Source organism: Pseudopipra pipra, chromosome 2 (genome assembly GCF_036250125.1).
Source record: "Pseudopipra pipra isolate bDixPip1 chromosome 2, bDixPip1.hap1, whole genome shotgun sequence".
Classification (NCBI taxonomy): domain Eukaryota; kingdom Metazoa; phylum Chordata; class Aves; order Passeriformes; family Pipridae; genus Pseudopipra; species Pseudopipra pipra.
In genome coordinates this window covers 34,436,032-34,461,569 of record NC_087550.1, presented here as the reverse complement: position 1 = coordinate 34,461,569, position 25,538 = coordinate 34,436,032, and the positions used below count along the sequence as shown (strand labels likewise).

Genomic DNA, 25,538 nt, shown 5'->3' with positions numbered 1-25,538 from the left:
GACACATACACTGAAAACTTTTAAAAATGTACTACTGCCAAATGCACTAAGCATTTGTATTTTAAATCACTGATTACAAAAAAACCCACAAAACCCCCTAACCTGGTAAGGCATTAATCACGACAATTTTTAGCTATAGGAATGAATTTATTACCAAAATTTTAAAACTAATACCATGCAGTGAACATTCACATAATTAAAGAAACTTCAGCTTCAAATAATAATAATAATAATAAAAATAATTATCATGTTAATAATAATAATAATAGCATCACATTATTGATTTCTAAATCAGTATTAGTTTTAAAATTTGGTTAGGTATTGACTTGGTATTACTTAAAATTTACTCAGTAGAACAGAATGCGATATGGTCAATAATATTCAGGAGCTAAAAATGTCAGTAAATTCCAAATCAGCTTCAAATATAATTCTCTATATCCTAACTTTTGAAAACAAAACCAAAAAAATCAAACCAACCAAACAAATAAAACCAAAAAAAACCCACAAAAAACCAAGCAAATAAAATTTTGCGCATATCTACTTGAAGGCTGAGGCAACAACACTACAAAGGAGTGCCATTCTTTGTCTGTCTGATTAAAACAGAGAGGTTAAGGATGCTTCAAAGACAAACCCAATGCAGTGAGGAGAAGCTAAAGCCCACTCGGTTTAATGCCTCCCAGAAAAGCCACATCTCTTTGTGCACACTTTGAGCATGGCAAGTACTTATTAATTAATGGTAGTTCATCTCACAGGGTGTAGCTTTATGGGGCAGAAGGAAGAGCAGCTGACAGACATTTAATCTGCATACAGACTCAAGTATAAACTTCTAGAATAAAAGTCAAGTTTAAATACATCTACAACAGGAGGACCTCTTTTTTTATTATTTATTTTCCCTTATAACAAACATCCTGAAAGCAGAATGATATCCTGTCACTGTTTAATGGTTTGGAGGTACAGCTGTTCTAAATCATTTATAATGAAATGATTTTCTGTGCCATCAAGCTTTCAGTTATTGCTTGGCCAGAATAACTCAAGGCAAATTAACTCTTTTGCTAGGTAAGCCACACCTGTGGTAATTTTGTACAGAGTTTATGATCTTTCACATCACACATTACTGCTTTTAAAATGTTCCCTGCATAACTCACATCCTCTTTAAACAGAGTCAAGGAACCATGATACACAAACATATGTCAAGGTAAAGTTGCCAGACTGGGAATGAACCAGGCACGCAAGTATAAAAGACAAACCAAAACAATTCTCCAAACACAGAAGACCATTTTGTACTTAGCAGACCTGATTCCCATCTTAGCTTACTGGAAACCAAGGATGACTTTACTAAAAGCAAAAGATTTGCAATAGTGCAGCGCAGACACAGGAGCAAGGTGACTCAGGCTAGTAGCTCCACCAGGTAACACCTGCAGCCTCTGCCCAGCTGGCAGCCACTGCCTGAATGCCTCATCAGCCACTGCCCAAACTGCTCAGCCACTGCCCACTTGGCAGCTCTGGCCAGCCCATGGCTGTGTTTAAATGTCTGTGTTCAATGGCAAGTTAATGGCAGCAAGGGGACAGCTAAGGAAGCAGACAGGGAAGAGAGGGAGGGGGGAACATGGAGAGTGAGCAGGATGCTGTGGCTGGCAGTGGCTCCACAAGCCTTCCCTGAAGCAGACTTAAACTTGTGTCAAATTTTCTTTATTAACATCTTGCAAGATCTATAGGAACTACTATTTCCTTTTTCTCTCCCCCTCTCCCAAAATATTCTCCCACCCTGCATTTCTTCTCCCTCTGCATTTCTCATCCAGCTCATTCCTCATCTTTGGTATCTTTGGTTCTTACCACATTTTTCCATTCCTCCGTCTGTTCTCTAACTCCCAAGTTATCCTCAGTCTCTCTGCGTCTTGTCTCCTGCCACTGCCATGAACGATGCTTTCCTTTGGAAACTACTCCCACTAGCAACCGAGTGCTAGAACTCCCAGTGCATCCAGCCTGTGCTCGGCTTGATCCGGGTGGCTCTGGCAGCCTCTAATGGTGGCCAGAACAAAAACTGCTGCTCACAGGACAAGGAGTCATGTCTGCCTGTCAACGGCTGAAGCCCGAGTGGAACAGTGGAAAGGCGAAGGATGAGCAGAAGGAGGTGTAGGTAGCTGTGGGGTGTTGTGAGAGGAAGGTGTTGGGATAAAGCAAAGGGAAAGAAAACAAATATCTGTAAAGCCTGGGATGAATGAGGGCATCAGGAAGCAGCCAAGCTCCTCCCAGCTGCAGGGCTGCTTGGCAGGTACTGGAAAGTGCCCCAGGCCAGGCGCTGTAGGCGTGGTGGAGGGCAGGGACAGCTCTGGCTTCACAGCCCTGACTTACCCTTGGAGCCCTCCGGTTCAACTGGACTCGGTGCCATGCGGGGCTTTGAGGCCCAGAACCCAGGGGAATGGCAGCAGTCTAGGTCAGGCCGTGCATGTCCAGCCTGGGCATGGCCAAGGCTCTAACTCGGGGCCAAGGTGTGCTTTGCCTGCTGAAGGCACTGAACTACTCAGCTGTTCCTCAGCCCTGGTTAAATTTCTCCCAGCTGACACCAGCACTCTCTGTACCGCGTTCAGGTTTGTGCAGGAAAACCAGTTACAACAGATAACCCAGGAGGCAATTCAAGGTTCAGGATTTTTACAAGTACTTTTCATCTGTGGCTCTCAAAGGGCTTTGCAAATATGAACTCGTTACAGCTTCACAACAACCCCCGTGAGGCAAAGAGATAATGATCACTGTATCCATTTTACAAATGGGGAAACCTGAGCATAAAAGAAGAAAAGCATTTCCAAAGATCAGGCCCAGCAAGTTGAGCACAAAATGAAGCAGCACTGCCACCCCAGCACTTGCACCAACAAGCAGAAAACCCTCCTTCCTGCTCTGATGTGATTGGGATAGCTATTCCCAACATAGGTATAGCCTAAAAGAGAATGGGGGAGGAGAGAACATGTCGTTCAAGTTCAGTAAGAAACGTCACCAGCTTCAGAGCATCAATACCATTAGGCTACATACAACGTAGCTGCAACTCAGAGTAGAGTGCAAATAGGTAGGTAGAAAAAAACCCAAAGCTTGTTTTTTGTTTGTTATGATTCTGAGTAACACACAGAATCAGTGCGCATGGCATAAGCAGCACACTGAAACAAAGTATTCCTACGTCTTCCAAGCTTGCTATTGAAATTCACATGCTGTGGGGAAATAAATTTAGAACCCCTACTATAACAGCTCCACTAAAAGTGGAGTAAGGAATGTGACGACAGTGATGAGAGACTGTTGGGAAACATGGTTTGGCTAAAAGCTGAAAGTTCAAAGTGTTTATACAAACCACAGCCAAGAGTTTTGACAGCGTATGAACTGTCTCACAGTGTACTAGTTGTTTTGCCTGTCAGAAGCAAAACGATGACCAAGCTTCTTCTTAAAAGTTTTAGAATCAGATCTTTGATGGTTAAAAGGAACTTTTTTTTTAAAATGATAACCTAAGTCAGTTACTTTTTTGCCTAAAATCTTATTTTCAGGTTTTGTGGAAATTGAAATGAAAATTTCAGTAACACCTGTTGAGTACAAGAACAGATGAGAAATATTTTTCCCTTGCCTAGCACTGACTTCACAGGGAGCTGATGATTTCTAACATATGTAACCACAGACGGCTTCTTACTCCAGATGAATTGTCACTGAGCTATTTAAACTCACAACTGCAGTATCAGTGCAGACATGTTGATGAAATAATCACTTGTATTTGGCTGCATGGTGCTGTTCTGCTGCTGCAACAGTCTGGGGTGACTGTAGTTTCAGGTAGAATGGATAATAAAGGAACTCTTGGGAGAGAGAGACCTCTTAACCAGTTCAGTACCATTGCATGGAATCTCTAGTGCAATGAGTATTACATAACCTAAAGTCCTAGTACCATACTACTTTGCTTAAGTGTTATTCAGAAGCAGTAGAATTTGATTAGTGGAAAGCAGCTCAGAAACATACGGGGGAAGAAACTGATCCTTTGTGTTACAAAAGGAAACTTCTATAAAAATGTCCATCACTGATGTCTATAAAGAGGTCCTGAAAATTCATCAGTTTCAAATACCACAAGCCAGAGAGGTACCTTTTTCACTCATTAAATTCTATTCTCTTTACCTGACAATTTAGCTGTTAAAACATAATTTCCCTTTCCTTTTTTGCATCACATATAAGAATTGCTACAGCCTACCAATTATTTTCAAAATAGAAAAAGCATAATATAAATAATGATAAATAATAAAGTATAATCAAATTCAGAGACACACTGGGGATCCACAATACTGAACAAGCAATGCAAACTTCAAATAGGAAAAGAAGAGAAAAGAAGGATTGGGCCAAAGAAAAGTGATGTAGTGCAGGCAACGGAGAACAAAATTACATGATCACATATTCCATTGATGAAAAGATATGTAAGTTGTTAATTTAAAACATGAGCTATGGTAAGACATGTTCAACTTTGAAAATAATATAGGAAAATCAGATTTTGATTTTGTGACCTGCCTTTTTTCATGTAGATCCCCTGTAGTAATTCTTTTTTTTTTTAATTCCATGGTAGCTCAAAAAATGATACAGATACACAGACAAACAGAGTTAATAAGATCAAACTTCCTAACACAAACCAGGACAGAGTGAGCAGTCAATAAATCGTGATTTAATTTATGACTGTCTGCAAAGCAAGCATGTTTTGCCAAATGGGGTGAATGCCTCTTTATTAACTTACTGCTAAATTATGTGCTGAACTAACAGCATTGTCAGAGGCCTGTAAACAGTGCAGATATGAATCAGTGTTTTGTGGTAGCACCGTAATTATAATAACATCCTGAACAAGCTGTATGCCATTGCAAGGCACATAGACCTGATACTGATAGGCTTAAAACAAGATCAAAACTTAACGAATAGGGACTTAGGCAGTGAATCACAAAGCAGACACACTTCTATTTTGATATATAACTATAGTGAAATAAAGCCAGTTCCCAAGCTGGATTAGGGACACATGACATGCTTGTAAAAAACATGATCTCTCCTGGGAATAGCTCTTCACATTAATCTGAAAAAGCCCAATAGCATCATTCTCAAGTCACTTTTTAGTAAGCAGTCTAGCGATACAAATCGACACCAATGGGCAACAATTGTGTGCCTCCTGCTGCTGGAGGGATCTAGACTTCAGACTTTTCATCAGAGGCAAAGCTCAGCCCATGGGGAAACGACTAAAGAGGGTCCTTTATCTAGCCAGCTCTCAGGTGAGGACTCAATTCTGCTTCCTCTCCTCCATTTCTTCTTACCTTTCTCAGGTAAACTACACACAATACCAGTATTTCTTAATTCCAGTTTTCAACCTTTGAATCAATGGCATGAAGTTGTAATTTTTCCTCTCTATTTCATTTTAGTTAAACACAGACATATTTTTAAAATTCTGATCAGAATGCAGTCTTTAAATTCCTTTTCCTTTTTTCTTTTTTTTTTTTAAATTCAGAAATATCCATGAGAAAGGGTCTTCAGAGTTCCTCTCTTGCTGCTTATACATCTCCTGCTACATAGCTAAATTTATAATCCTTTGACATATCATAGTGGGTTAGTTGACAAATGAAGGGAACACAAATCTGATTTGTTTAAAGCCTTTCCTGGTAGGCATTTAACTGAAGCCTGTAAGGCACAGAAATATGAGAGAAGGAATCACTATTCTATTCCAAGCTTTCTCCTTGATTTACTAGATGACTGAGGGCAAGTTATTTGGATTCTTGTCTCCTGCCATTAGCATGTGTATAACATTCCTTTCCTCACACCAAATCACTTTGAGAGCTGGGGGATGAGAAGGGGTGGGGGTGAATCCAGTGGGAGAAACTGATATAGTGGTGGCAGAACAACATAGCATGCCTAAAAAATGCTGCAGTTTCACAATCCTAAACCTCCTGACAATCAGTAATTAAAATAATATCAAGAAAGATACATAAACTAAGGAAAGATGAACGCTGCACAGCCTTAATACTTTTTAACCTACGATATTCAGTTAGCTGGGGGTACCAGTGCTGTTTCTAGTTGGTCTGTCAAAGGTAGCTCTCCACCAATGTACTTTGCTCAACCTGTTTAAGTTCTCCTTAAAAATGTCCACAATCCTAAGGGAAAAAAATTGATAGGTTCACAAATGTAAAAAGACTGGAAACCAGTTTCTGAGAAGAAAGAATGAATGAAACAGCTACAGGTCAATATGCCTCCTCCAGGCACAACCACTTTCTTCTCTTTGACTTACCCCTCACATTGACCTTCTTTCCTCTTCAGTACAACTAAGGCTTAAATACCAAAATAATCTTTGGTACCAACATTAACCCTTGAAACTCAAGCTAAAGACTATCCAAATCTATCTCACAGTCCTGTGAATAAACTCATTCATATTCAGTCACATATGCAATAACAGACTTTTGTATTACAGGTTCCATAAGATTCCTGTGACCGAGAGATTGGTATATAACATAAGGTTTGAATCCTTGTTCTATCCAAGACTCTTTTATTTGCTTTTTTTCAGATCCCAAGATTGTTTAAAATTCACATTTTCATGCTTGTCTTCACAAGAAAGAATAGTGTATTTTTGACAGCAATAGATAAGGAACTCATATGACCCTCTCATTCCTGTAGGCAGAGTTTTGAGAAAAATATCTTTAAGATCAGAATTGGACTCTGTGAGGCTCTAATCAACAAAAATGATTCTTGACTAAAAACAGCTTTGGTTTATGGTTGCTGAAAATGAAATCATATTTTGGGAGCCTGTGCTCTTTTAAACTTGATCCTAATTGAAACCTTTGCATTATTCTTTTTGGTTTTTTTCCCCCTCCAATCAAGTTATCCAACTACGCTGTGCTTCTAATTCCATAAGCTGATCACTCTTGTTTTCACAGAGTATGATGAATGGTTTACATGTGTGTTGCCTTTTGAAAGCCAGAATTTCACTTATGATCAATAAGTGTCAATAGAAGTAACTACTGTATATTGTATCGAAGTTCTTTGCTTTATGTAGGCAGTTGAAACAAGCACTGCATTTTTTTATCTGACACAAACTCAAATGAAACAAAAGAAGGCACTGAGCTATAATTACTGGAATCTTCTCTCTTCCAGAGAGGAAAAGAAATCTAAATTCAGAGCTTCTTTATTAAAAAGTATGTGTTTGCCCATGGACAACTGACATTTATGAGATAAAAGCAGAAGTTTTTATGCATTAAAAGTCTCAAAAGATCAAACCGTTAAGAGAAATTCTCCTTCAACTCAGTGGGAATGGTTACTACTTTCAGAGGTTTTATATTCTTTGTCTACTGTTGACTTGAAACCCAAAGCTTCAGAGGAACATGGTATGCACCATTCAGAAAAAAAATAACTAATTTGGTTCCAAGGTTATTATACTCACATTTAGATAAATAATTAAATCTAAAATAATTTTTATATTCCATTAAATTATTTGCTGTATATTATTTATTATATATGAAATTATTTTCTATATATTATAAGGACTTCATAAAAGATTCCACAGCTTGCCTTATTTTGCAAGATGAAGAGTTAGTGTACTTATATAAAATGCCTTCTAAAATCTGAGTTGTGCAGTGTGGTGGTTCTAACACTAGTTCTAGAAGTCAGTGCATTTCAGGGAGAGTAGTATGTAAACATATTAGTTATTACTTCCTTGAGGAGAGCACTGGAGTGGTGCTGATCTCTTCTCTCTGGTGACCAGCAACAGGACATGAGGAAAATGAATGAAGCTGCTTGGGGGAAGTTCAGATTGGACATGAATAAAAGATTCTCCACACAGAGTGTGGTCAGTCACCTGAACAGGCTCGCCAGTGGAGTGGCTATGGCACCACACCTACCAGAGCTCAAGGAGCATCTGAATGATGCTCTTAGTCATATGGTTTAGTTCTAGGTAGTCCCGAGAGGAGCAGGGAGTTGGACTTAATTATGGGTTCCTTTCAACTTGAGATATTCTGTGATTCTGTGCTGTTATGATTAGTATTTGAAGGTTCAGGAAGTCTTTCAAAAACAGGAATGCTTTATTAAAATGAATGTAGTCTTAAGTGGCTGATAACTATTGGCTTTTTTTAAGTAGAGAAATGGGCCACAAAGTGATACAAACTCACACTATGCATTGTACCTACTGTCAATAAAAGTACTATTCTCCACTAAAGGGAAAACCCAGGAACTCAATCACCTTTGTTTGTCTCACACTCAGATTTTATATACAAGAATAATCTGCAGAATCAGAGAACAATTCAGGTTGGAAAGGACCTTTGGAGGTCATCTAGCCCAATCTCCTGCTCAAAGCAGGACCAATTTGAAAGTTCAAACATATTGCTCAGGAGTTTGTTCATATGAATTTTGAGTCTCTCTGAGGACAGAGATCTCAGAATCTCACAGAATCACCAGTTACAGTGCCTTTCTATCCTCATGAAAAAGATCTTTTTTATCCTCAGACCAAATTGGAATTTTCCTTATTGCAACATGCGGCTGCTGCCTCCAGTTCTTTCTCTGTATATGTCTGCTGACCTCCATGCTGGCCTTCAGTACTGCCAGGGCACACTGCTGACTCGGGCCAAATCACAGAATGAAAGTATCATTTAGGTTGGAAAGCATCTCTTGAGATCCCCTTGTCAAACTCTCTCTGCTGAAGCAAGTTTAGCTAGAACATGTTGCCAGGAACATGTCTAATCAGGTTTTAAATATCACAGAATCACAAAATATGATGAATTGGAAGGTACTCAAAAGAATCATCAAACCCAACTCCTAGCCCTGCACAGGACCACTCTCAAGAGTCACACTAGGTGCCTGAGTGTATCCAAATGCTTCTTGAACTCTGCCAGGTTTGATGCTGTGACCACTTCCTGGAGAGCCTGTTCCAGTACCCTCTGGGTGAAGAACCTTTTCCTAATATCCAGCCTAAACCTCCCCTGACACAGCTTCAGGCCATTCCTGTGGGTCCTGTCACTGGTCGCTACAGAGAAGAGATCAGTGCCTGACTCTCCTCTTCCCCTCATGAGGAAGGTGTAGACTGCAATGAGGTCTCCCCTCAGTCTTCTCCAGGCTGAACAGATGAAGTGACCTCAGCTGCTCCTCACACAGCTTCCCCTCAAGCCCTTCACCATCTTCGTTGCTCTCCTTTGGATGCTCTCTAACAGCTTAATATCTTTCCTATATTGTGGTGCCCAAAACCGCACACAATATTCAAGGTGAGGCCTCATCAGTGCAAAGCAGAGTGGGACAATCCCCTCTGTTGACCAGCTGGTGACGCTTTGTGTGATGCCCCCCAGGACATGGTTGGCCCTTCTGGCTGCCAGAGCACTGCTGACTCATATTCAACTTGCCCTTGACCAGGACCCCAAGTCCCTTTCTGTGGCACTGCTTTCCAGCATCTCATTCCCCAGTCTGTACATACATCCTGGGTTGCTCCATCCCAGGTGCAGAATCGGGCACTTTCTCTTGTTGAACTTCATCTGGTTGGTGATTGCCCAGTCCTCTAATTTGTCAAGGTCTCTCTGCCTTCGAGGGAGTCAATAGTTCCTCCCAGTTTTGTATCATCCACAAACTTGCTTAGCATCCCTTCCAGTCCTGCGTCCAAGTCGTTTATGAAGATGTTGAAGGTCACAGGGCCTAAGATGGAGACCTGCAGAACCCCACTAGTGACAGGTCCCCAGTCTGATGCAACCCCATTCACTATTACCCTCTGTGCTCGGCCTGTGAGCCAACTGGTCACCCACTGCATGATATGTTTATCCAGCTGGGTGCTGGACATTTTGTCCAGAAGGATTACCTTGGGTTACCTTGCCATAGAAGAAAATCAGGTTTGATAATCAGGACTTTCCTCTCATGAAGCCATCCAAGGGTAGACACTCCAGAATCTCTCTGGGCAACCTATGTGCAGAGTCAGCGACTCTCCCAGTAAAAAAATGTTTCCTCATGATAAGACAAAATATCATGTGTTTTGTGTTCATTGCTTTTTGCCCTTGTACTGGGCCCTACTGATATAAGTCTGTCTCCTTTGTCTTCATTCCCTCCCATAAGGTATTTATAGCTGATATTTATGTACTTATAACTATATGTTTCCCACTGAAGAGTCTTCACACGTACAGGAGGTTGCATTTGCTTCTGTTGGATTTACGTGAAACTTCGGCTGACCTACTCCTCCCTTGCCAACCCACATATACATGTAAAAGATTTGCAAGGGTCTGAAGCATTAAGTCAGTTTTTTGCAGGTCACTTTCATAGTCTTGCTGTTTGAAGAACTTCTCTTAGCTATGTTAGATCAAAGGGACATCATGTAAAATGCAGTAGAAGTGATTTTACAGGCTTTTATGATTTAAAACCAGAAGTGGATATAGAAGCCAGTTCAGACAGTCGACACTGCTATAAAATGTAGACTGTCTGCAGGCAGAGGCTGAAGCAAAAATGGACACAAAAAAGTATATATTTTTCAGTCCATAAACACCAATCTCTGATTCTTAGGTAATTAAAAGTTGTTCTTTTGCTAGGAACCTAGGTTATCACTATTCTTGGCAAACATTTATAAATGTTGTTGAGCTTTTGTTCCTATAGAGTGGCCTTAGCTGATAAACTCTCTCTATTATGAAAAATTAATTATTGTGTAAGTCAGTAGAGACGGCCCCAGGATATGCCCCTTCAGTGGCATATTAGTAATCATCACTGATAACTAAATTTTCAGGTGTTCATTAAATGTGATAGGAGATAGCAAAGTGAAACCTACTTACCAGATAAAACAAAGAAAGGAGAAAACTTTCTGAAATCTATGAGAACTGGAAAAATGACCACACCAAATATATGATTAGAATATTAATCTAAGTCTTAGTTATAAGATAAGTATATTTGTACTACTACACTTTTATTACAAAACACAAAGTTTGCTAGGTCTAATTTTAATATTTTAATAATTTTAATAATGTAATTGTATTAGTATGCTATTTTTTGTGGGTTTAGAAGGTCTTTCTAAGACATTTATGAAACAGAAATAATCATGAGTTCAATTTACAGCGGTTAATACAAGATTGAGTTATGAAATATTTGATATCATACAAAGATAGCAAGCCAAAATACTGCAATGGCTTCCGTCTTCTTAATGGCTTAAACTAAAAAAGCCTTCAAATTTAATAAAAAACTCTACTATAAAGATACTATTTTTTTTTGCAAGGAATTTTTTCTTGTTTTCAGAAAAATAGTTGGATGTTTAAGACCCCCCTATGTTGTTCATCCTATCAAATTTAACAGCATGATTTCTAGATACTGCTATTTCTTCATGCTCTCTTTTCCATGAAGCTCATCTGGACTAATGCAGACATTTACAGTACAGATCACTACAGCTGGACTAGTTAAAGAAACTCCTTTTCATTTGACTCACCAATGAAAATATAGGCTTTTTTACTCTTCTGTTATGTTTTAGACATTGACTTCAGGATGAGATGAATCACAACCTAGAAATGCTTAGGTTTTTCTTCACTGACTATTAGGAGATTCTAAGCTTAAGGGTGGATAGATGTACTTTAGTCATAAAGTTACATGAGATTGGTCCTACTCCTTTTGTCTGCAATCTTATTTAAAATGCAAATTCTTTAAGCACTGCCAACCACCATGACTCTTCATCATTATTGTAGTAAAAAAAAAAGAATAATTTCCAAAATCAAATTGCTAAGCATACATAGCATAAGAAATATCCAAAACTTCCCCTAAAAACTGGACAACTTTTAACTTTGAATTAAAGGAAAAGGCTTTGGGAAAAATTGTTGTTGCTACCATCTGGTTACATTTCATGAATTTTCGACCATCTGTTTTTGGCAAAGGCTCCCAGAGTTGATTCCAGTGCTGAGATCATGAAAGCATCAGAATTTTATCCCAAGTCTTTCCAGTTAAATTGCCTTTTTGGAGCATCAGCAGGCTTCATGACCAAAAGGTAGGTGGCAGCCTCTGTGATAGCCAGAAGCCTTTCTGCATTCAGTCCATAAGGAAAGACAAGCACAAGCATTTCTTCTAAATGACGAATAAAATCTAAGCATTTCCTTCTAAACAAAAAGTTTCTCTTGTTTAAGAGATATACTATGATGTATTTGAGAACCACACCAAGTGACCTCTGTATCCATTTCAGAAGCTACAGCAATAAACTACTCAGGAGATGACTTAAAAGATAGAGATTAGCCACCACATCTTCATGGAGCAAAAAAATCTCTTGGAAACAGCGGTAAGCCACCTCATTACTGCAGTCAAATAACAGGAAATGTCTACAAATAACTATGGTCACTTAGTAATAGCTTTGTAGTTTAGGTGGTCTTGATAGCTTTAATGTATAACACCAATGTGTAGTTCTTCAGCCAGGAACATACCAAGACCAAGCAGAAGAGATGATGCATGCTGATATGCTGGTTTCCTCCTCCTGTCCCCATCTTGCCTTTTGTACTAAAGGAAATAACTGGTACAAAGACGGAGGCAGCACCATCAAAAGCCCCTTTATACAGAACTTAACTAAACTTATTCAGTTGCTTTAAGCTACTTAAGTCAGCTCTCTTAGCAGAAAGGAGACTCGACCCATGTCATTTACTTCCCCTGACCCCATGAAAGACCCAGTTGGCATTTGACTCCTAGAGAATAATTATAATAATTATGGATTTCATTTCCAAACATAAATAATAAGTTTGTTTTTACCTGAGTCTTCCATCCTCTGCTGCAGCTCCTCCTGGTATAATCTTAGTAATGAATATCCCGGGATCATCCCCAATGTGTGGGTTATCTGTTCCTCCAGCAATACTGAACCCCAGGCCAGAATTCCCCTGGAAAAATAGTAAAAAGTAAATCCACCACCCAGATGCTAGATTTCTACAGAATTCATTTGCAGTGCACAAGCAAAGTATCCTTGCTTCTTAAAGAAAGCACTTTATTTGCCAACTCCATACTTGAAGGCAGGTGACTCAGTCAGAAAAATTAATTGTCAGTTAAAGAACAGAGGCTGTGAACACAAAGATTTCCCAGAGTTAATGACAGAGTTAATGGATACCCCTACAGAAACAGGATTTGACCTAAATTTGTTTTCAAAAGCAGTCATATAAATTAGCATCTGAACTCCAATATTAATTCACCCAAGTCAATGAAAGCTAGAGGCTAAAAACACTTCAGAGCTTTGAAAAAACACTTTTCAAACCACCATAATATAAACAGAAGCAGCGAAAACCATTTAACTCTGACATATTTTACTATACTAGTTTCTGTTGAAAAGTGATCGTTGCTCAGATTCACGTGCTTTAAAAACAAAAAAACTCCCCACAAATCCACAAAACAGGACTGTTTCTTTCATCTTAGTGATCTGCTAGAATGAAATGTTTGAAAGAGATTATGAAAGCCTTCTCAATGATCTTCCTTATTGCTTCTACTATTTGTGGAAATATCATGAAAGATAAATGAGCATGTATACACACATATACACTTAAAAATTAAGTCACCATTTTTCACATAGAATTCAAACCAACAATTCTAATTCTTTTTTGGATATATATATCAGTTACTACGCTTTTCTGTATAAGTCAACATTATGTATATATTATTTATTAATTGTTTTCTGCATAAATTAACTTATTTTCCAAGAAGAAATAACTTATTTTTCTTTTTCTCCCTTATTTATTAAAAGACAAATGCAGGTTTATGAACCCTCTATGCATAGCGGATGTCATAAAATTCTATGCAATATTTGATTCTTTAAATCTCAGCCAAAAGTATTTTTATAGGCTTATTATTTCTAGGCTTATCACAGTGATGTAACTATATATATATATATTACAGAATATGCACACTATTGCAAATTAAATATATTCAGGGCATTAAAATACTTCTATTTCACCAGCTTCTCAGATTATTAGGAGTTTGTTTCTTCAACTGCTGCTTGTGGTCAGGTTTCTAGTTCTGTTCTAGTGAGAAAAGTTATTAATAAAAATGGTACCTCCATACTTTTTTTCTGAATAATTTAAATCAAATCTCATATCTGCATTTTTTAACTGTACTTCAATTAGTACATCAGACATGCATTTTGTGTGAAAGACTTTATGTTGCCTGCCTGCAGCATGTCAAATTCTCAGTTCTGTTATCAGTATTCTACGTTTACAAAAGATGCAGTTCTCATTACTCAAGAGATACACATGCAATCTTCAGCTGCAGATTGTATACTATCAGCATATAATTGTGAACTAATCTATAATCCAAGGAAATCGATTTAGGACTACACATATCTTAATATTTCTCATTTAGCTATAATATGAAAAACATTATAGTACTGAAACACTGTATATATTTTCTGTACAGTTAGTAAACACCTCCAGGCCAGCATTATAAATCTTTGATTTAATCTCCCTTTCATCATTAGTATCATCTCAGATTCAGGTTATTCTCTCAATATTTTAGCACATGCCTAATTATATAGTACACCCTACAGTGACATGCACTCTATAAATAAAAATATTTTCCTGAAAACTTTTCTATATATCATATTATTAATTAAGCTAATTGTCCAACACGTAGGAAGGAAAAAAAGACTACTCGTACACACTTCAGGAAGCCTGGAATAAAAGTTTTAAAACACTGGTAAAACCAAAGGCAAATTTCTAGAAATTCTGAGTATTATTTGATTTCCAAGAAGAAAAAACAACAAACCTCTAAAAATAAAATAAAATTGTTGTGTTTCTTCTTAACTTCAAAGAGATTTAAAAAATATGCAGAAATCTGTGTTTCTGAAGAGAGGTAGATTTCCAAATCCCCAAAACCTACTTTTGATAGGAAAGGAGAAAGAGCAGGGTAGCAAAGACAAATCTGGTTGTAATGATTAGCACAAAATACAAACAAAACACAAAACAAAACACAAATAAAAAAAGGGTATCTGAAGAGCTTTAAAAACTATCAAATCCTGTCTGTTATGTGGGGCGTGCTTAGCTGTTACAGTTCATCACATAAAATTCATTAGATTTTTTAGCAGGAAATAATTTCTGAAAAGGTTTCACACTTTCCCTGCAGTTTTCCTCCTACCATATCTTTTTGCATTAACATTTTAGAGCTAAAATGCTGACTGTAAGCAAAGATGTGATAAAACTGCTACAGACTTCTCAGGAGAATCAGTGCTAGCCTTGATATTTATCCATAAATGTGCATCTGTTACACTGCAAGACTATTCCAATTCTACCCCTTAGGAGTAACCTTTAAAAAGAATAGGGCAGTACTCCTCACTGGCACTTCTGCATCCAGAAAATTTCAAGCAATTATTCTGGCTGCAGTCCTTGACTTGATCAACAGGATCTACAGGCTGTCAGGCACTAGCTGCCTCGGCAGCTAGGTATATCCCTTCAAGGTTTTCCTGCACCAGAAACTGTGTTGCAAAAGCTAAGAGCAATTACACTTTTTTTCCACTGTTGTTCTTGAAGGGTCTGCATTGCCTAAATGGAAAAATCTTCTGTCTTTGTACCTCAGATCTAGGCAAACAAGGCTAAAAGCATATCTACAATCACTGATGGGTAAATTGGCCTTTTAAGAACCTTGGGCTGAAAAAAAATGCAATAGGAATACTCTGGTTAAAAGCTACTGCATTTCAGTTCTGAGCAGCAATACTGATGTGTGGATCTCTCTTCTTCCCTCATGCTTCCCTCCATGCTCTGCATCTAGTGTGCAGGTTCACTAGCATATAGTTGCTATATTAAAAACTTAGTTTGCAGTTGCCAAGATGTAATTTTAAATTCCAAATAAATACTGCCTACTACTGCCATGCTTCCTGAACATTTCTGCAAGGGTTGGCTCCCCACCCTTTACTTTTTGCACCTCCTTTGTCCCCATCCCAGAAAAAAAAGAGTGTGGTAATTATCTTCACAACTTTTATTGGCATATCTGTCTACCTCCCATTTCACATTAACCAATGAAAATGCTGCCCCTCAGCCCAAAACAATGACTGAATCATCACTTAGCCATGGCATTTTCCAAGGTGGAACATTCATGCTTTCCCTCACGCTGATTCATGTTTGGGAGTGGCTCCCCATAAATATCTGTCAAGTTAATTCACTGCCCTCTTTCTATTCCAAGCCTTACATCTCTTGGATGCTTACAAAGCAAGTTAACAATGAGCTCAGAGGGTGTTGACAATGCAGATAAATGCTCAGTAAGAAATAATAGCAGCTGATACAGAGGAGAAGAGATGCCAAGCAACAGAATTCTTCCTCCTTTAGAATACTCAATTGATCCTTTTTAACTGAGATTCATATTTAGGCCTAAATATGCTTGCCTGTTTCAGGATTTTTCAGTAGAATCGTCTATGCAAAAATCCCAAAACACATGTATATGGGACAAAAAACCTGAAGAAGTCTCAGACCTACAAACTTAAATGGTATTGCTCAAATGTTATTCACATGTCAAATATATAATATATATAATTCTATGATTCTATGGAGGGTTCATATCCACGTAATTTTGTCTTCAATTCTTATTAGCTAAATTATCTCTTGACCTAAATCTTTCCATGTCTTTGTCCAAGCTGTCAATTTCTACTACTAAAAAAACCTCATATAATTAGTTACTGACGATATAAGGAAGATTTGCATAAAATTGCACAGGATGAATGTGCTTTTTAATTGTTAGTTTAGTTTCTCACTAGCTTCCCCGCCTTTTGTTGCAAGGCTCCAGTCATGCACACAGCCTGACAAAAGGCTTCGCGTAGCACAACATGCCCAGTTTGACTGAAAAAACCCCACTGCCTCAGTTTCCTCCTGTTCAGGCTGGATACCTCATGCTTCTCAGAGATTTACTTCCAAGCTCAAACTTCTCTCTTGGCTCAGCTTTACTTTTCAAACATAGAAAATTAGGTCAACTACCACAACAAAACAATTTCTCCCAGCCCAACACCTGAGGCCGCCTTTCTACTCTCCTCTGAAGGGAAGGTCAGCATTTCTTCTTAAGGTTTACTACATCAGCCTGCCTCCTTTATGACTTTCTAAATGGGGCTTTACCCCTACACAAGGACCAGCTGAGTTCTTTATAGCTCAGTCTGAGCAGGGAAGAGACCTGGCTGTAATTCTTCTGGCCTGGGGGGTCAGACAACCTCAGGCAGAGACATGGCATGACAGCAGATAACTGGTGTTATACCTCCTCCCAAAACTGAAACACAACACTTGGGGTCAGAATAATGGATGACTCACAACTAGGAAAAGAAAATAAAACTTGAAAGTTGTGGCCAGATTGAATCTCTTCCCTCAACACTGTTATGCTTCCAAACAAGGATTACCAAATAAAGTAAGAATTCCCAGCAGGTACTGGTTTTGGGTAGCCAGAAGGCCATGAGATTCATCTTCTTGCTCAGGCTTTCATCTTATTTTTTTTTCATTTACACACTTTTAGGTGCAGCCATATATCAGGCTGCAACTTCGTAAGGCTGAAGAATTTTTATTTTGTCAGAGAGAAATGCTCAGAAGTGCTCCACATTGACTTCTGTGGAAACAGAGTATACAGCAAGAGCTTCTGAAGTTATTTTCCCATGACATTGCAGCTTTCCATGGATGGTAGCCTCCTGTACACTTCTACAAATTATTTCCTCCTTATTGCGTCTCATTTGTCTTTTTTTTTTAAGGCTGCATTTGGCTTAGAACATAGTTTGACTATGCATGACACAAAGTCATTCAGTCTTTAATAAAATCATAGAGGAATGTAAGTCCAAGAAGCAGAAACGAGATCACAAACGCACATCAGAAGCAGACTTAATACTTCCCTGCATAAGGGCCAAGTGATTTGTATTTTACCATATTAAATAGGCTTACCACAATCACATGGAAGTTGTTCTCCGTTTTACTTTCTTTTTAATTCTAATCAATATGGTGACAGCAGAATTCACATTGATGCTTTTTGAATGAGCTAATTACTTCAGTGCTCCTAAAATAACTTCTCATAATCTTCTGAAATGACATGACTTTAAAGATCTCTAGCATTAAGTAAAAAAAAACAACTCTCCTTTATTCACTCAACAGCAAAGCTATACAGGATTTTTTTCTACCTTTCACTAAGCCGCCCTTAGTTTAACATCAGATATATACTGGGGTATTACCCATCAGCCAACAGTGTCCAGTTCAACAGCACACAGCCATATCGCAAACATCTTAATGTTTCATCCCACTGAAACAAACAGGTGATTTTATAATATGCAAAACACTTCCATCTAGTTCAGGATTTTGATAGAAATGTTTGTTAAACCCACCTACTCAAGACACTAAGATTTTAAAGACAGGATTCTGCTTTACAATTCTTTCACAATCTGGCATTTATACTAGCATTGTTCTGGAGAAAGAGTGATACATGCTAAATAACCGAACCATTTCCTGACATAGTGTGTAGTTCTTTTGCCATCTCCCACTATAACAATAAAACTTTCTAATCCTGCCACATCTAATCCTGTCTTTAGACTTCAATCATTCCAGCAATGTTTTCAGTTATTTGCTCATGCTATCCTGTACTATGCTTTTCCTCTCCAGTGTTTTGTCCAAAGCTCCAGTTTCAAAAGCCCAAACATCAAAGCCACATTTCTGTTTCATTCAGAGAACATTTGCATATTTATCAGAGTGCTGTTGAACTCTTTTGTACTTTCAAATCTACTCAAGAGTAACATAATTCATGAAATTCTCACTTCTCCCACAGACACTAGCACACTCCTCAGAGTCAGAGTTTTGAGACTCCATAGTTATATTATGCTCCATATGGTACAGATTTCAGATCTCTCATGGCACCATTTGTTGTTTTCAAGCCCCTTATCAGGTTCAGCACATTCATTACAAAACCACAATACATGACTACACCTGCTTTGACTACAACCGCTTTGTGTGCTTACTCTCACTTGTTAGCTGTAGAGTGATATTGTTCTCTCAGCTCTGCAAAGATGAAGTACAGCATTCGAGATGAAGTTTGAAAAAGATCCATGGGATTTGAGTTTTCATAATACATGTGAAATCTACAACATTGTAAAACAGAAAATCTAGACACGGAATGAAACCACTTCCAAATTGAAGCAACTCTTGAAAAAGTGCTAGCGTGTCCTCTATCTCTACACAGATTGATGCAAAAAACAGATATGAACTCTCCTCAGGTTTTCACTATTATACCTCTGTTAAGCTCTCATTAACAGTCTGAGCTGTGACAGACGTGTATGCCTAGTTTTTTTCTTCAAAGTATTTCTTGTCCTACTTCGGTGTTATCTGTAGGAATTGTCTTTCCCAGCAGCATGGGAGCATATGACCTTGCCTGTTCTGCCTCAGAGAGAGAAGTGAGGCAACATATGTCCTTTAGTTGGCTACATACAGTGATAGCAAACAAATGTCACAAAAAGCAGTCTTATGAGGAGCTGAGAAGTAGTATGGGAGAAAACTAAATATCCAAAATCTTTCATCAAAACACAGATGCATGCTCTTTGGAGCAGAGAAATGTTCTTCTGGGGAGTGAAAAGTTTCACATCACTTGAAAAAAATCTTTCTTTGTCATGTTGTGTCACTCCAGGCTAGCTCTAGACTTCTCATCAACCAGGCTTCCTGGCTTCCAGGGCTACACAATCAAAAGTGAAAAAGTCAGATCAAGGAAACGAAAGCACCCACTAAGTGATAATAGTAATTTGACATAAGGGGGGTGGGGAAGAACAGGAGTCAGAGTAAAACACTAAACGGAATTGAAGGAACAGCAAAGCTTATTCAAGAGACAAGCTACTTATAAAACTTTGACATGATTACCACTGAAAATTTCACAATGCAATTATCTGCAAAAACTGAGGAAATTAAGATATGTTTAAATGTAACTCTATGACAGTCACGTTCTGTACAAGGACTTAGGGAACAGAAACTCAATTTTACTGAAGCTGCAGAAACCAACAGGGTTTCAGCACATAGTGTTAGCAATTAAAAGAAAAGAAGAAAACTCCTAGGGCTGCCTTTAGTTCCTCTCTAATGATGACACCTCTCATCTCTTTCTGCTGATAATTCAGTGCTATGAAAACCCTGATGGATGTCTTAGGCCTATGTGGAAACTCCTTGGTTAAACCAGTTTGTAGCTCTAAGTCTTTGTGTTGAAAACTGCTGCATGCCTAAATGAGTTTATTTGTACAGATTGTAGGATCACTATAGCATTGCTGTGGAAAGCACTTAGGGGAATTTGAGACTCCTGAAGTATCACAAGTGCTGGACTAAACCCAAGTTCTAAGCTACTCTCTAAGCTATTGTTCTTTTCCATTTGACTGTCATATTCACATGAGTATATTTAGTTGTTCTCATCTTGCAATTTGAGGTTTTTTTAGCATATTCTTAACATATTTTGTACCAGCAATTTCTTGGGTTATATTTCTTTACTGAAATATATATATGCTTAATCATTAAGGTTAAAATTCTGAAATATTTACATCCATTATAAGATTTTGGTATTTTCTTTCCAACTCTCACAATTCAATTCTTTCCAATTCAATTTCACATGAAAGGAAATGCATGAATAAAACTCTTAATTTGCCACCTTATTCAAAATCATGATCTTCAGGGCATGTAATCTAGAATAAAAATTAAATTATTAATGAACCAAAAGGCCCTTAGGGCTTACAAATTCAAGCACAAATCCCAGAGGCAAATGACTGAGTATTCTTGCCGTTGCATCACTTACCTTGCCATCACTGCATTACTCCAGTGGTTAAGCATGCAGAGCTGAGCATTACCTACTCTTTTGTTATAAATTAAAGCAAACATTTGAAACACAGTCATGCGTTGAATAACACTTAAGACTTTTCTTTCAGACCCCATGATGCTCAATTATAGATTTTACTGAGAAGAAATACAAAGAAGGATTCATAACATGAAATGCAATTCATTCTTCTTTGTTTTTCACAGACACACATCTAAATCTCATCATTTTCCCAACTTTGTGCTAACCCTATTTTATTGTTACATTTCATTGCAGTGTCCATTTTGTTTCTTATTCTTAGCAAACCTGACTTTCTAGGACCCTGAGCAATCTGACACAGCTTTAAAGCTGTCTGTCTCTGAGCGAGAGCTTGGATTAGATGACCTCCACAAATTCCTTCCCAAATGAATTGTTCTTTACTTCTATGAAACACAAGAGTCACAAATAGAAAATGTTTCAAAATCTGCTGCCATCTTATGAATAGTTCAGTCACTAAACACTTCCCTTCTGAATTTTATCTTAACAATTACGTGATGTTGAAATGTTTTGTATATATATATCATCACAAAAATTCCTTTTCCAAGATTTATACCTGTACATTCTTAAGTGCAGAGACTTGCTTAACTTATATAGAGACTTTTATAAGTCTCTATATAAGTTATATATTATATGACATATAATAAACTATATAAGTCTATATAGTTTTATTAACTAAACAAATTAATTTTGTCAAATTAGAAATACACAGTTCTTTACATTAGAAAAATCAATCTTACAGTTGTCCTTCTGGCAGGAAGAAGTGAAGAGGAATCTTTAACCAGGTTTGTTTTTGCCAAACTTGGCTAAAACTTTCCCTAGGCAATATTTTCCTGCCCTTCTAGAAATCAGGTGAGGTAAGACTCACTGTTCCTTTACTTACATCAACACTTGTAAAATGTTTGGTAGTGTTCTGAATACATTATGCACATATATAAATAAATACACAGAACACTCTGAAACAGAACTAGACTACCATCCCCAACAGTATACATCTAATAATACATAATATCAGATATTATTTTTTGTTGGAAATTCAAAGGAATTCTAAAGGTCCTATGTCCTACTTCTGATGTCATGACAAGGAATTGTACTGAATCATATTAAAAATACCAAGGATAAGTTAATAGCAATTTTCAAGTTTTGTTACATTTTTTTAAAGGTGTTTGTCAGTGATTCACTGACAGAGAATACTGGGTTTGTGATTCCTCCCCAGCTGTACAGATGCCAGTTTTGCTTTTTTTTGAGGTGGTAGGAAGGCAGGCTGGGGAGGAGGCAAAGGTTAAGCCAAATTTCCTACCAGAAGAAGGGAAATTAGACTAGAAGTGACCAGTGTACACTTTTTAAGAAGAAATGCATAAGTCAAAGACATTTTCACTTCATCTCAGCCTCTCTATGGAAAGACACAGTCCAAAATGCCGCTGGGTCAAACACAGATGCAGCTCACACACAGATAAGTCCATTTAAGTATAGTAATAAGTTCGATGAGCAGAATTTTCAAAATAACCAGCTTATTCCTTCTGATGTCTGACAGAATTGCCACTTATTTCAAAAGAAACAGTCAGTCTACAAGTAAGAACTTTTTGTAAATTCAATCTTTTATTTTAATTCCTAACATTTCAGATCTAGTACTCTTAGTATTAGCAGTATTTTTCTGTCACTAAAGACCTATTTTGTTGGTTCACTTTACGAGTAGCCACTCTCAGAAATAAAGCAGAAATTCCTGTTATTCGCAGCATGAAAAACATTAGGTTGGCTTCTGCTGTGTTTCTGGAATGTATTCCACATATCATCCAGACAGTAACAACGCAAAATGAGACCTGGAAAAGATAACCCTTCAGAAAGTGAAAAGATGTATGTGACACTGGGACTGTATTTGAGCAATGCAAGTGTATTTGAAATTTTACTTGTAAAATACTCACAGAAAACAAGCAGGATGCTTCTGTTACTATAGCCCTCCTAAGCTAACTTTACTTTTCAACAATATTAGAGAAATTCAAAGAAGGAAGCAATTTCAGTTGAAAGGAAAATAATAACTAACTCAGATTTATAAGTACGCCTAGCAGTGAAGATTTCCCTTTCTGTTTTACTCAAGAACATGCAGATTAACTATTTCTACTTCAAGATTTGTTAATTCCCATATCCTCCTCCTAAAGGAGAGAGAATTCTCACATCCCCTTCAGAGCTAAGGAACTGTAGTGGGTTTTGAAGAGAGGCACTGAGTATTACCAACATACTAAAATAGTCAGGAATAACACCTCTAAAATCCTGATTTGTAATATCAGCAGAATACATGGAGCTGAAAGAATGAGGAAATATCATATCTTTTTTTTGGATGATTGTGCGTTTTTTGCACTAAATAGGTGGCATCCATTTTACCAGGCTTTTAAAACATGTTCCGTAGAACATTTTCAGTTAGGGTAAGCACACCATATACCCTTTCTCTATGCTGTATAGAAAGAGACACTTCTGCATTGCAATTCATCAACATGCAAATTGTCGCAAGTCAAAATGTTTCACATATATTTATCAGTTGCAATCAACCTTTACTTAATAGTTTCTTAGTCCTGGCACGCAATTTGTGCTCTAAAATGAGAAAGAAAATTGAGGTAAGAAAGGGTTTGAAAAAGCAAGAAAGAGAGAGAATGAGATCAGAATAACCAGCAGGCCAGTGATGAGGAACTCATCTGTGCTGCAAAACCTGAACCAAACTACTGTTCTGAACAGGCACCACTGGGGTTTACATTTCAAAGGAGTGCCCTAATCACTAGGCACACTATCTCTGATCTAGTGAATATATAATTGTATATTCAAAGCGGAACAGGTCCAACAGGAGAAAGACACACCTGAGCAAAGCTAGGCATTCATCACAGACAAATCTCTACTACATTTCAGGCAGAGGAGGCATGTCAATCCCATTTTCCCACACCCTGGATAAGCATTCTTATTATGATTGTGAATCCTTTTCCTTTCCCTTTCACTTTATGTATTTCCCCCAAGAAAACTTATGAAAGAGAAAATTTCTGCCAGTGTACAGTGGAGGTAGAAAAAAAAAAAAGATACTTCCAAAAAATTGGTGACACAACATTTCACATCCAACTCTCACGCTGCCATCAGTAATCTAGAGCCAAGGGCAGAAACAATTAGGAGAAACCACAGCTGGTACTTTGGCTGGCTTTTCTCAAAACTCCTTCTGAAAATTCACTACAGAGATAGTAGGTATTGCCCCAAAATATTTAACATAAGGAATCTGTGTTATTTTCATTAAATATTTATTTTCTCTTTTTTAGGTTTCTTTAAAATTCTATTCAAAGCACAAGCATGGTCATTCTAAGCATTAAGTATCTCCCCATTTCGCTGATATGAATCAACTTAAAGTCAAACACGTATATACCTCCTCTACAGTAAATTGCCCTTACACTTTGTAAAATTCACAAACTCTGTTCAGCATCAGAATTTCATTTTGGATGCCTAATTATACTTGTATAAATCTACTGCTAGTAATGGCAATCTCCTTAAAAAACCAACGAGGCGACTGTATTTTCCAGCTGAAATAAAATTTGTCATTAAAACTCTATAGCTAGAAAATAAATTTCCTGCAATGTAACCTACTTTTTAACAAATACAAGTGAAAGGTAGAATACTATCAAAGAAAAATTGTAAGCATCACGTTGATTTTTTAGCATCTATTAAGGTCCATCATTGTCTCCAAAGGTACCCAACAAATAACAAGATCCATGCAAAAGTTAAAGACAGACTTTTGTTATTGAGAAAATTGTGTGATACATACAATCATAATGAAAAGAATCCCTCCATTGAACAGTACTTTTGACACAGGAAGCATGTGGAATGCACAGTCATAGTGGTAATATAAGACATGGCCTAAATATCTGGGGTGTGCACATGCTTGTTTTATGCCGAAACTCACAGTCTTAGAAGCATTTAGATTCTGAATAAAAGCAACAATCAGCGAGTTAACAACCAGCTTTTCAGCAGACAGATGAAATGCCTATTAAAGGCTAGTCTTAAGAGGAAAAAACTTCTAAAATACATTTGTTTTCTCAGTAGTCAGATGTGGTGGGATGAATGAACAGGAAAGGGAATGGCTGTTCTACATGTAGCAATTCGTTTCAATTGCTGCCTCAGCTTTCTCTATGAAGCAATGTCACTGCTTTAATAATGTCTGAAATGATCCATAGCTTTGGCGCACATTGAATGGACTCAAGATTTCCATAAAAGAAAATAAAATTCCTCATTAATGTCAAAGATTTTTTTTCCTGTGATGAGAAATTTGAAAATATGGGGTGTGGGCATGTGTGGCTGTGTGTATGTAAGTAAAACATATTCTGACCCTTTTTTCTTGATTCTTTTAAAATTTAGGTGGGACATTTGCCAATACAGCTGTAACGACTTAGAGAATCCTGATCCATATGATTCTCCTTCAGATATTTCCCTCCTGTATTCACTTCCATGAGGATTTACAAGATTTAAAACCTTTCTTTCCTACAACATGGAGTTAGTACAAGAGGACAACGGCACAAAATGATGGGCAAGCATTAGCCTATCCCTTTCACCTGTTCAAGATTCAGAAACACATCATGGGCTTTGCCTATTCTGAATTATTGCAATTATATGCATCAGTACAAAGGGGATATTAGATGTCAATGCATTTAATGATTTAACTTTTAAGCCACTGAAATATAAAACTAAAAAAAAAATAATATTTAATAATGATGTAGTTATACAGAGAGTAAATTTTAATTATGATTTAGACTTCAATGTCACAGACACATTGT

The 25,538-nt window shown here is 37.5% G+C and overlaps 1 protein-coding gene across 34 annotated transcripts in view; it reads right to left on the bottom strand.

Annotated features, from left to right (window-relative positions):
- DLG2 (discs large MAGUK scaffold protein 2) overlaps nt 1–25,538 on the bottom strand; it is a 998,134-nt gene that overhangs the window by 320,194 nt on the left and 652,402 nt on the right. For all 34 annotated transcript variants that reach the window (XM_064644938.1, XM_064644939.1, XM_064644940.1 and 31 more), the window contains one exon: nt 12,700–12,824. In XM_064644938.1, coding sequence (XP_064501008.1) covers nt 12,700–12,824 — 125 coding nt within the window. The remainder of the gene's footprint in view (nt 1–12,699; nt 12,825–25,538) is intronic.